Below are 12,348 nucleotides of genomic sequence, written 5' to 3'. Positions count from 1 at the left end.
GATATTGAATTGTTTACCGTTCAGTTCAAGCATTAATTTCTCTCTTTTGCTTTTTTTTTTAAGCCTGATTTTCAAACACATGGTCATCGTGAAGGCCAAACTTGGCCAGAATTTTATGATGGAAATACAGAAATTCAAAGATGAAAGTGAAGATTACTTGGCACACATGTGGCACCGTCTGGCCTTGAACTCCAGGAGTGTGCAGGGCGAGCTGACCTGCTATCACAACGCCATCCAAGCCTTACAGGTCTGCCTGGGTGCTCGTGACGTCAGCCTCTCAGTTGTGGACGCGGGCCCGAGGAGGGAGGCCTGGGGAACCCCTGGCCCAGCGGAGGCGTGGGCGCAGCCACAGGGAGGGGACGCGCCCTTCTCACGAGCGCAGGGGAGCAGGCAGACAGACCCCTGTCTTCCGTGGCACCTTCCAGCGTGGAGGGAGAGGCCCTGCGTGGGTGCAGCGCCCGCATTGCTGCCCCGGGGGACGGTTGTGCGGGAGGGGGTGAGGCCCGCAAAGAGGGGGTGCCCGAGGCCGGACCGGGCACAGAGGAGCAGGCTGTGTCGCCTTCTGCGATTCGGGGGTCTCGGTCTCTCCCCACGACGAGAATCACGGCAGACATTCGTCTCCACGCACCTGGAGTGAAGCAGGGCAGGTTTGGGGAGGGGACGGCGCCTCCACGTGACCCCACGGCAGGTGGGGGCTCTGCTGGGGGGCAAAGCCGCCCCTCAGTCACGGCCCTGAGCTTGTCCTGAGGACGCCACCAGCGCCAGGTAACTGATGGGGCTTTTCTGTTACTCGGAGTGTCTCTCATGGAGCAAATCCTGCTGTGAGGTTTGTCGACGGAGCCAGGGGTGGTGTGTCCCTCGGGAAGCAGTTAGCTGGGGACTGGTCAGGACGCTGCTCTGGGTCCAAACACAGGCTCTGCGTGGTCAGCGCTGAGAGGCCAGTGAAGAGGCTCCTGGGACCTGGGTCCCCACCGGGTTCAAAGGGACCAGGCAGTGTGGACCCCACCCTCCAGGGAAAGGCTTCCCCGGCACCAGGCTCCTTGCAAAGGCTGTCTGTCCCCACCGACCCCAAGTCCCCTCGTTCCTCGTTTCTGGTTTCTTGGGGTGCAAGGTGGATCTTCATGAACTCACAGGGTCACGTAGCCATCACTGCCATCGGTTTGAGGACGCTTCACCACCACCCAGAAAACCTGGCCCATTAGCGCCCGTCCCCTCACCCACCGCCGGCCAGCGGTCCCCTTTCTGTCTGTGTGGGTTTGTCCGTTTTGCATGTGTCGCACAAGATGTGTCCTTTGTGCCTGGCGTCTTTCATCTGGCATAATGCGTCCAGGCTCTCTTGGGTTATGGCTGTGTCCGAGCTTCACCCATTTCTCTGGCTGGTAAGGCTCCACTGTGTGCAGACGTTGTCAGGTAACGTTTTGTTGACGGGTGTGCGTGTTTCCATGTTTAGCTCTCGTGAAAGACGCTGCACGGACGCCCCGTTTGTATCTCCCGGGCACAGACCTAGCAGTGTATGCAAGGTGCCCGGAGAGCTCTACTGGACCTTCCGAGGGGCGGTCACGGCTCTCCAGAGCTCTTTCCCACCAGCAGCGGCGAGGGCCCCAGTGTGGCCGCACCCTGGCCCGCACCACCCACTGGCTTTCTGACCTAGTGTCCTGGGGGGGACGGTGCTGTCCCATTGTGGTTTGACTTGTGCTTCCCGGGTGACTCACACATGTGTGTATTTTCTTTTTCTTTCTTTTTTTTTAATGTTTATTTATCTATTTATTTTTAATGTTTATTTATTTTTGAGAGAGAACAAGCACGAGTGGGGGAGGGGCAGGGAGAGAGGGAGACAGAGGATCCAAAGCAGGCTCTGAGCTCTGTGCTGATAGCAGAGATCCTGATTCGGGGCTTTAACTCACAAGCTGTGAGACTGTGACCTGAGCCGAAGTCAGATGTTTAACCAACTGAGCCCCCCAGGTGCCCCCCTTTTTTTAATGTTTATTTATTTTTTTAGAGAGAGAGAAAGCAATGTATTTTCATGCATGTATTGGCCATTTGTCTATCTTTTTAGCTTGAAAAAAAATTTTAATGTTTATTTACTTTTTGAGAGAGAGAGAGACAGAGACAGAGACAGAGGTGTGAGTGGGGGAGGGGCAGAGAGAGGGAGACACAGAATCCGAAGCAGCTCCAGGCTCCGAGCTGTCAGCACGGTGGCTCTCGAACCCACAAACTGAACCGTGAGATCATGACCTGAGCTGAAAAGTAGGACGCTTAACCGACAGGTGCCCCTGTCTATCTTTTTCAGAAAAATGTCTATTGAGATTCTTTGTCCACTTTTTTATTTAGTTGTTTGTCTTTTTATTGTTGAGTTGTAGGACTTCCTCATGTGTCCTGGGCACAACCTCTGATGAGATAGGAGATTCGTATATGTGCGTTGTCTTTTCAAGCGCTTTTCACTTTGTTGGTGATGCGTTTATAGCCCAAACATTTGTAGTTTTGATGAAGTCCACTCTGTTTCTTTTGTTGCTTGTGTTTATGGACTGTGTCCCCGGTGCCGTCTCGTGGTCCAAGGTCACGAAGAGCCACTCCTGTATTTGTTGTAACGGCGTCATTGTTTCAGCTCCTACATTCAAGTCTTCGATCCATTTTGAGTTACACTTTGTGGCTGGTGTGAGCATGAGGGCACCCCATTTTCCCAACACCATTCGTTGAGAGATGGTGTCCGTCATAAACCCCACCCAGGCTCTGGCACCCCCCCAGCTCCCTTGCAAAGCTCTTGCCAAGCCCCCAAGACCGCCGTGGGCACCCTGAGGCCCCCCCCTCCCCGACCTGCCCCTGCCCTGTCTGGCTTCCTTCTCTGGGCTCCCAGGTCCCCCCGCCTCCCAGCCCAGCCACCCCCCCCCTACCGCCAACCACTTAATGGGGAGAGGGCGGGACTCAGGGCTCCGATCCCTCCATCCACGACTCCCCTCCCACCCCCGCCAGTGATCTCAACCAGAGCCAAACCCCACCTCTACCCTGAGTCTCCTCACAACTTCGTGTCTGGCCTGGACCCCCCTCCAACCTCACCTCCCATGACCCATCGCCCGTCCCCCTCTGTCTTCTTGCGTGGCAGCCCGACACCCAGAATCAAACGCCTGCTCCTCAGCGCCACCCTCCTCTGTCCCAGCCCACGGATGGCGGCCCCCACTGGCCTGGGTGTCAGGCGAGGGCTGTGGGGTTGGGGCGAGCGTGTGGGGCCCTGCAGGTGGACCAGACATCAGTTGGGCTGTCTCTGCTCCGGGAGGGGTGGGAAGCGGCAGCCCTGTCCCTCGTGCAGTGAGTTTCGACTCACTTTGTGCGGGGTTCTGGGGCTGCATGCTGGACGGAACAGCCTCCTTCCCTGACCCCGGAGCCCTGGGTAACCACAGACCCGTCCAGAGAAAGCCTCGCAGACACATTTGAATGAGTGCCTGGGGAGGCACTAAGCTGAGCACAGACTGAAGGCAGACAGACTCAGGAGGGCCGGCGGGCGCCCGCAGCGGGGTGGGAAGGGGGCCGGGAGACTGCCCGGCTTTGGTCTCGTGACAAGACCATCAGCAAAGGAAAGGTTGTGCACGAGTGTGGACGGCATTGGGTCCCATCAGAGGGTCCCGCGCCGCGAAGGTGGGTTGAGAGCCCTCCGCCCGCTTGCAGCGACGTGCTCAGTCCAGCATTTGGGACGCCGAGGAGTGAACACATACCCCTTCTGACCTTTTTGTTCAATCCCAAAGAAGCCAGAGAGTGACTGGCAAAAAGTAGAATACATCCTGGAATTCAGCGAGTGGCTGTATGACAAACAGTTTCCCATGGAGGACGTAACTTTCCACCTGACGTGGGCGATTCACATCCTGCTGGCGATGACACCTGCCAGGGACGCCCCTGAGCTGGCAGGTGAGGGTGGGCTCGGACGCCCCTCAGTGGTTATCTGCTCTGGTTCGCGGTCAGCTGCTCAGCGCGCAGGGCCGCGCCCTCCCCGTGGCACCGGGGCGCTTGGGTGGGGGGCTCCCTCCTGCCTGGGATGGGCGTGTCCTCACGGCCCCCACCGGGACCTGCAGCCCCCAGCGGGCAGCCCTGTGGTCCGCTGGCTGGGGGAGGAGCCCTGGACGCCCGTGCCCCCAGGTGCCCTTCAGAAGGGCCCACGCCATCCGAGTGTGGACATGCTCGTGGCCGTGGGCACCCCTGTCTTGCAGAGGAACAGCTGCCCGCTCAGACAGCCCCTGAAAGTCCAGTGTCCGAGGCTGCGGGGACAGTCTCCTTGGAGAAGCTTTGGAACGTGAGGCAGCTGGAGGCGCTGGCCCGCGCCTACACCCTGCTGGCCCTGATGGTGTCCCCGAGCGCGGCCAGCTACCAGGACTACTGCCTCATGGCCTACACGTTCCTCAAGCGCATCTGGCAGGTGAGGCACGAGGCTGCTCCCTTCTGGGTCCCCAGCTCTTGACGGGAGTCCGAGCCTCTCCCTGTAGCCCGTGGGCCTCACCTGCTCGAGAAACCCCTCAAGGAAGGCCCGCTCCAGTGGCCGAGGCCACTCGTCTCCGAAACCCACCCAGCACCCTTGTCCGTCCGCCCAGAAGTTCCCCGGCGGGGGTGCCCACAGCCCGTGTGAATGGAGCGGCCGGCTGGCCCATGTTTGCATCTCCCTGCCCCTCGGTGGCCCAGGCACAGCAATCCTGAGCTGCCCTGCTGCTGGGCTTCCAGAACCTTCTGTGCACGGCCTGTCCCTACCATCTCTTTATAGGGCTCCCCACCCGGGGAAGCTCTTGGAGCCTCTGGTTCTTGAGGACCTCCTGTGGGCAGTACCCGCCCCCCTCAGAAATGTGCTGGGAACCTTGGCTGCGGGAAGGACGGGCGGGACTGGGAAAGCAGCTTCAAGATGCTCCAGCCCACTGTCCCACCACCCATCAAACAAGGATCTTTATGCTTCTTTTAGGAGAACTGCTAAGTTATGTGTGTTCTATTTGTTTTATTTTTTTTTAATGTTTTTTTATTTATTTTTGAGACAGAGAGCATGAGCAGGGGAGGGGCAGAGAGAGAGGGAGACACGGAATCCGAAGCAGGCTCCAGGCTCTGAGCTGTCAGCACAGAGCCTGACGCGGGCTGGAACCCACAAACCGCGAGATCGTGGCCCGAGCTAAAGTCAGACGCTTAACCGACTGAGCCACCCAGGCTCCCCAAAGTTATGTGTGTTCTTAATTAGAGACATGAACTCACTTCATAGAGCTGACAAGCCCTCCTTGGAGGTCAGCCCCGTGTCCCCACCGCGCCCGCATCCTGGAGGCCAAATGTCCCACTCACCAAGAGATGCTGCGGTAACCCGTGCACAGGGCGGGCTCACCGACGTGGCCCTGGCACACGAGTGGCGTGAGGTCGCCACTCAGAGCGTTAGGACCACTGGCTGCCCTCAGATCTGAGCGTGTGCAGGGGTGCGTTCGCGGCTGTTCCTCATGTTGCAAACCTGGATTTCATTTTTCACAGGTTTCTTTGTTAACAGCAGGAAGATCAATTTCAGAAAGCAGAATTCTAGCAGCAACAGCTAGTTCACATTTGCTACTGCCTAAAAAGGAGAAGGAGAAGAGGAAGGAGAAGAAGGAGAAGGAGCCAGGGAAGGAGAAGGAAAAGAAAGAGAAGGAGAAGGAGAAGGAGGACAGAGAGAAGGGCAAAGACCCCAAGCAGGTACCCTGACAGTGGGGCTCCAGGCCACAGACTGGGGCCAAGCAAGAGGGCCTGGACCCACACCCGGGCTGCCGGGCCGTCGGGAGGGTGCCCCAGGGTGTGTGCCCCCCACCCCCCGGCAGAGGGTGTGCGGGTGGGAGGGCAGCTCTCTGGAGGAGTGGGAAGACAGCGTCCTCGTCACGTGGGGCCCCACCTCGCTCACGTGGCAGTCCTGTCCGACTGCCCTCCGGAGCGGGCGCTCCCCCTGGACTCCGGCCCCACGTCCTCCGTGCTCTCCTTTACGCGGCGCTGGCCGGGCCTGGATGTGCCGGTGGTGGGGTCACCACGAGCCGGGGTGCCTCCGGGTAGACTCTGTTGGGCGAGGGGAGAGAGCACCGTCTTTGTGCCCTCAGGAGTGACGTCAGAGCGGGTTTTGCCTGTGAAACCGAACGTGGCTCTGGTGTGGCTCACAGCCCCACCTGGGGCGCGGACCCCAGGGAGGACAGACGTGTGCAGGGGTGCTCTCGGGGCGGGGCGGGGGTGCGGGTCCGGGCGGCACCCCGCCCCCAAGGGCGCCAGGGATGCGCTGCCTTCTCAAGGCTCACCACCTGTCTGCTCGAGCTCAGCCGGCTTCCAAAGCGAGTGCGCCGTCCCCGCTTTACAGCTTCCAACCGCGGTTCCTGGCAAACGGCTTGAGGACTTACCGGCCAGCACAGAGGAGTGGGCTTCCTACTCCTGCCCCGAGGAAGCGATATCTGTATTTAAACAAGATAAAAGCGACTTTACCGTCAACGCGTCAAGCATCCAGAAGCCGGTGAGTTGACTCAAAGAAGTGGTGTGGGCCGTGGCCACGCGCCCGCCAGCCTGCGTTCCTGAACCATCTCCCCGAGCTGGAGCCTCCCTGTCGTGAAGTACGCCCAGAAGAGGGGCGGGGACAAGGCCTGGCCTCGCGAGGCGCCGAGGAGACACCTGCGGGTCGCCGCCCAGGCCAAGGCGCGGAGCAGGTCAGGCCCGGGGACCGTCCCCAGGAACGCGTTCCCGGCCGCCGCTCTCCCCAGACGACTGCCGGTGTGCGCGGGAAGCACTTCCTTCCTTTCGGCACGCACCACCCCCCACCCGCCAGGAGCACCCCGAACACGCCAACGCAGCTGCGTGTCGGGGTCTGTGGCCGCCGTGGCCATGGTGGTCGGCGCAGGCCGGGTGGCAGCAGCCTCCGACGTCTCTCCTCTCGGCTGTGGAGCCCAGGTGTCCAGAGTCCGTCTGGCCCAGCCCGAGTCAGGGCATCAGCGGGGCCACCTTCCCTGCAGGGCTCTAGGGGAGGGACTCCCTGCCTCGCCCAGCTCCCGGGGTCCCGGCGTCTCTGGGTAAGGGCCGTGTTCCCCCCTGTCTCTGTCTCCGACCTCAGGGTCCTCTCCTCCGTGTCACGTCCCTCCCTGCTTCCCTCTTACGATGACCCGTGGGGTGACGTCTAGGGCCCATCTGCCTAACCACGAGAATCTCTCCTTCTCAGGACTTTTTTTTCTTTTAAGTCTGGTACATGGTAATGCACCATTTCAGTTATTTTGTCCATTAATAACTAATATTTGAGAACATTTATAATATTAGTGGAGCTTAATCTAAGGGAAGTTCAACTTTTTTACATTTCAGTGTTGGGTTAACTAAGAGAAATAGTAAAAATAATTACGGTCAAAATTATTACGTCAAAAATATAATAAATGCTTGGTGTTAAGTCTACATACAATTCAGTTTTTGGCATCGGGTTCTTCGGCCGCGAGAAAGAACATTCGGTTCACATCATTAAGGGAATATTCCTTAAGGCTGGGATGGGCTCTTGGTATCTCTTCTGCTATTGACTCTTAGCAGAGTTCTCTGATTGTATGAATGGAGTTGAGTGGAGAGGTACTGATCGTGTCTATTCCAAATAGGAGTACATACGTGATTACTGTCGTGACGAGGAGGCAGGCAGGCAATGCGACCTCTCTATATTTTTGAGGCCAGTAGGCTAAGCCTAAGGAGTTTAGCCGAGACTTAGGAAGAAAGGCCCATACAAGATAGAGTATGAAGCCAAATTGGGAGCTTAAGAAAGAACAAAGCCATAGTTGCCCTTTCTGGCAATGGGGGCAGTGAATTTTCCACCATTTTCCCTGTGGCTTTAGACAACCTTTCTGACCTGGGACGCCAGAGCACAGGGTCAGCCAGAATGTTCTTTTCACCACCAGAGAAGATCCCCCCTACACACACCTTTTATTTTAACTATTCTTGGGGAGCATTTATATAAGATTTTTTGTTATTTCTTCCTTAAATTTGGTAGAATTCCCTGGTGAAAACCTTTAGGCCTATTCTATAAGGGAAGGTCATAAATTATGAATATAGTTTATTTCATGGTTATACATATCTTCAGATTTTCTGTTTCTTCTTACAATTTTATGGATTGTGTTTTTCTAGGACATTTTCACTTAATATAAAATTTCAGATGTATTGGCATAATGTTCTTAATATCCTTTTATTATCTTTTAGTGACTGTAGGCTCTGTAGGGATTTCTGTGTCTTCCCACCCCTCTTTCCTGATCAACCTCACCAGGGCTTACCAATTATTAGTCTCTCAAAGAACCACACGTTTTCCAGGCCACCCAAAGACCACTGGGTTTCAATGAAGTTCCTGAAGGGGCTGCTTTACTTCTAGATCACCCTTAACCGTAAGGTGCAGCCCTTTGGGAACCAGCCGGGACATGTAGCTTTCAGTGGGCCCTCAACTCGTTTTTTGCCTCCACCCTACAAAAAAAAAAATCAGAAGCATCATTCAGCCTCCCAGCTTCCTCTTGAATCAGCAGACATGCCCAGGACAAATGTACCCCAATATGTGAGGCTAATTTCTCTGGACACCCATCGTCTTCCAGGTCTCGGCCCAGTGATTTTTCCCAGCATTTCCCAGTTTTCAGTGCTTTTAGTGCGTTTTAAAAATAGTTCATCCAACTTCTCTAATTTTGTCAAACCTAGTTCATCTTTGTAAGTATTAGTTCTTCTCGATCTATATTCAATTTTAAAGCAGGTATTTGTGTTCCTAAAGAAAGTCTGTTTTTAATGGATCAGTAGTTTTTAGTGGAAGAAATCTAACAAAAACATTAATTTGAGTAAATATGTAAATGGATTGTTTCTTTGTTTTTAAAGTTTACTTATTTATTTTGAGAGAGAGAGCACAAGTGGGGGAGGGACAAAGAGAGGGAAGGAGATGGAGAATTCCAAGCAGGCTCCATACTGTCAGCACAGAGCCCGGTGTGGGGTTCAAATTCATGAACTGTGAGATTGTGAATTGAGCTGAAATCCAGAGTCAGCCGCTCAACCGAGCCACCCAGGCACCTCATAAATGGATTGTTTCTTGTGAGGACCTTTAACTGTACTTGGATGTTGAAGACTGTGGATGATTTCACATGACAAGATAAAAGTTATTAGTGAAGGAGAGGAGGAAGCACATCATTCATTCATTCATTCATTCATTCATTCGTTGTTCAACAAACACTGTTGAACACCTGCTGTGTGCTTAGAGCTATGCTTGGAATGGAGAAGGATAGAGGTTTTTGTAGAAAGACCCTAGAAGCTAGTGGTCTAACCTTCCTCCCTTCTTTGACCTTACATGTTTGTTGTGTGTTTATGTAGACATACAGTTTATATTATCTGGACCACTTGGTCAAAGCCCTGCAGAAGATGTCCCTTTACGAACTCACCATCCCAGTCCTGCAATTGGGCATACTAATTGCAGCCTCCGTGGTAGACAGCAAGAGCCTCAAAGATCTGTACCATCTTCGGTCAGTATAGCTGTTTTATTTTCAGGGAAACTGGGGAGCATTTAGGTGGCTGAAATGAAAATTTCCCCGAAGCAATATAAAAGCAAACAGCGTTTTCATATATTAATTCTGTAGTCAACTATTTCTATAAATAATAGTGCCTATGATTTGTAAAACCAAATCAATCAATATATTTGAACATAAAATAGTAATTTTATTTTACAATTTCTACCTGGTCTTTAAGAGAAGATCATTGTTCTAAGGAAATGCACACTGAAGTGTTAGAATAAAGGGCCACTGTGCCTGTAGCCGACACTCAAATCATCCAGAAAAAAATATAGGGTGTTGGGGGAGGAAGAGAAAACGGTAAAGCAAATGTGGTGAAGTGTTCACACTGAAGGAATCTGGGCGAGGGGCGTATAGTAATTATGGTATTTGTGCCGCAAGCTTGACATCATTTCAAAATACAACCATTTTACACCAGAATCAAAGTGGAGCCTCTCTCCTTGAGGGGGGAGGTGGTCAGAGCCCCAGCCACTGTGCCGGAGTTTTACCTCTGAAGGTGACCCTGAGACCATAAGTAGGTATTGAGTAAAATACATGAATGAGTATTAAAATTTTCTCTGCCTGAAATTTGGTAGAGTCACCTGTGTAATTTTGCTTGGGTTTAAACATTATTGAAAACCTCACTAAATTATACATTTCTTTTTCCGTTTACCAATTTTTATCAGGTCCCAGTACAGCCTGACTCTGATCCACCAGGTCCTGTGTGGCCCCATTAACTCTCCTTATTGCCCCCCTGCCCCTAGACTTGCCCTAGTTTGTTCCGATTTGAAGTTGCAAGAAGCAGCGACTTACCACGAAGAGGTGGTCGGGCAAACATACCTTTGTGACATGGAGCAGGCCAGGTACGGCGCCTCCCCCGGCTGTTAGGTCTCCTGTCGGCGGGACACGCTCCCCTGTCCAGAAGGGACGATTTGGCCAACCTGGGGCTGCTCTCGGCTGAGCCCCCTCCAGCCCCAGGCCCCATCCTTCATCACAGCCGGACGGTGGGCTGTGGGGAGACCCTCGGCCTTGGAGGCTGTGCCTCGGGGGGTGCAGATCTGTGCCTGGGGTCAGTGCCTGGGGTGGGGGCTGTGCCTGGGGGGGTGCAGATCTGTGCCTGGGGTCAGTGCCTGGGGTGGGGGCTGTGCCTGGGGGGGGGGTGCAGATCTGTGCCTGGGGTCAGTGCCTGGGGTGGGGGCTGTGCCTGGGGGCAGTCATGGGCATTTTATTACCTGTAATCTCGGTCTTCCTGTAGCTATTTTCATTTGTATTTCTTGACGACCGATGAAGTTGGACATTTTCAGGTATTTCTTGGCCATCATATTTCTTTGGCGTATTAGTTGTGTTACTTATGTTAGCTGCAGAAAAGAAATCGCCTTGAGAAAGGAGAAAAACAAGGAACTGCTCTCCGAAGAAAGTCTGACGACGGTGCCCGAGCCCATAACTGCGATCCAGAAAGCAGAGACAAAGCCGCTCATAGCGAAGGATAAGGTACCCACTCTGCCCGCAGCACCGTGTTCCTGGCTGGGCAGGGACGGTGCTGAGGCTGCAGCCCGAGCCACTGGCCAGGACCTGCCGTGACTGCGCTGCGCCCAAACCCTCCTGCCGGGTTTCCCGTGTCCCCTCCCTGTGGGTCCCGGATGTCTCTGGGGAAGACGGGGCTACAGACCGCCATGGAGGGCTCCCCCCAGGGGCCTGGGCAGGACTCAGAGAAGACAGGCTGGGGGCGGCACGGAGGGCCCACCAAGAAGGGCAGTGGAGGCCCGGGCAGCTAGAGAGGCGGCCCCGGAAGTCTGACCACCAAGCAGCTCTCCCCTCCACGCAGTGGGCACACTTTGGGCGGTCTTGCCCCCGAAGGAAAGTAACCGTCCGGGCCACCATGCTCGGGACACCGCTCCATACTTGAGACTCCGTTTCTGAGCCCCCAGAGTCAACCGTTTGGGACACTTGGTAGGAACGTGCCAGGAGCCCCGGTGTCTTGCTGAATTCAGGGGCTCGGTGACCCCTCCCGTGCTGGTGTGGGTGCCGCGTGGTACAGGACAGCGGGGCCACGGAGCACGGGGCTCGGGCGGGAGCAGGGGCCACCTGGTGCTGGGCGTGCTGGGCGTGAGGCAGCCGGTCAGAAGACACAGGCCCCGGGAGACTGCACGCAGTGGAGACAGGGCCCCGGCCCGGCAAAGCGGGTCCTCCTGGCGTGGAGCCGAGGGGGCACACGTGCCTGCCATGCCTTGCAGATCTTGAAGATAAACGGAGAGACCGGGACTGGGCTGGAGGGGACGTCCTTTCCCCTTCTGTGGACCCTCAAGGCAGAAGTTCTGCTGGAGGTGGATCTGTACCAGCCTGCGAGGCTGCTGCTGTCGGAGGCCTACCTGGCCTTCCAGGTGAGAGGCCGCCCTGCCCGCGGGGACATGCGCCCTCTGCTGGGAAGCCAGCCTGCTGCTTGCCATTCTGGAACGCCCATCTTAGACTTGTATCTGAGTCTCTGCCCTTTGCCTGACGTTCCTCTGGTTTCCTTGCCTTCTGTACACAGAGTTTGCTAACATCCCTGCTTCCCATGGCTGCCGTGGGCCTGATTCCACGGCCGCTTTCTCTTGGATGGTAGGGCTCCTAATGGGCCGTTCAGCATTGCGTTTCCTGCCGTTGTGTGTGGAGGCTGAGAGCCTGAAGGCCCGGGCTGAGCCCCCCGCCCATGAGTTCTGTCCTGTCTCCTCAGGTGTGGGCCCTGCAGGTGTCTAGGGCCTCTCCAGGGCCTCTCTGGAAGCCTGGGGTTTTCCGAGCCCCCTTGGAAAGGCTAGCACTCGGGCCTGGCTGTTCAGATCTTCACTCGGCTCCTTAGGCCCCACTACTCTGTCCGCTGGGCTTCTTG

The 12,348-nt window shown here is 55.5% G+C and overlaps 1 protein-coding gene and 1 pseudogene across 1 annotated transcript in view; one reads left to right on the top strand and one right to left on the bottom strand.

Moving 5' to 3' along the window:
* CFAP46 (cilia and flagella associated protein 46) overlaps positions 1–12,348 on the top strand; it is a 96,671-nt gene that overhangs the window by 48,802 nt on the left and 35,521 nt on the right. The window contains exons 27-35 of the mRNA XM_086681252.1: positions 64–247; positions 3,738–3,897; positions 4,197–4,402; positions 5,479–5,676; positions 6,320–6,469; positions 9,310–9,458; positions 10,247–10,345; positions 10,841–10,973; positions 11,717–11,863. Coding sequence (XP_086537378.1) covers positions 64–247; positions 3,738–3,897; positions 4,197–4,402; positions 5,479–5,676; positions 6,320–6,469; positions 9,310–9,458; positions 10,247–10,345; positions 10,841–10,973; positions 11,717–11,863 — 1,426 coding nt within the window. The remainder of the gene's footprint in view (positions 1–63; positions 248–3,737; positions 3,898–4,196; positions 4,403–5,478; positions 5,677–6,319; positions 6,470–9,309; positions 9,459–10,246; positions 10,346–10,840; positions 10,974–11,716; positions 11,864–12,348) is intronic.
* On the bottom strand, positions 7,398–7,855 carry LOC112854544 (phosphatidylinositol N-acetylglucosaminyltransferase subunit P pseudogene; annotated as a pseudogene).

The sequence above is a fragment of the Puma concolor genome, chromosome D2 (genome assembly GCF_028749965.1).
Source record: "Puma concolor isolate L17-30 chromosome D2, mPumCon1.1.hap2, whole genome shotgun sequence".
NCBI classification, from domain to species: domain Eukaryota; kingdom Metazoa; phylum Chordata; class Mammalia; order Carnivora; family Felidae; genus Puma; species Puma concolor.
The sequence above is the reverse complement of the archived record's forward strand: the minus strand, read 5'-3'. Positions and strand labels throughout refer to the sequence as shown.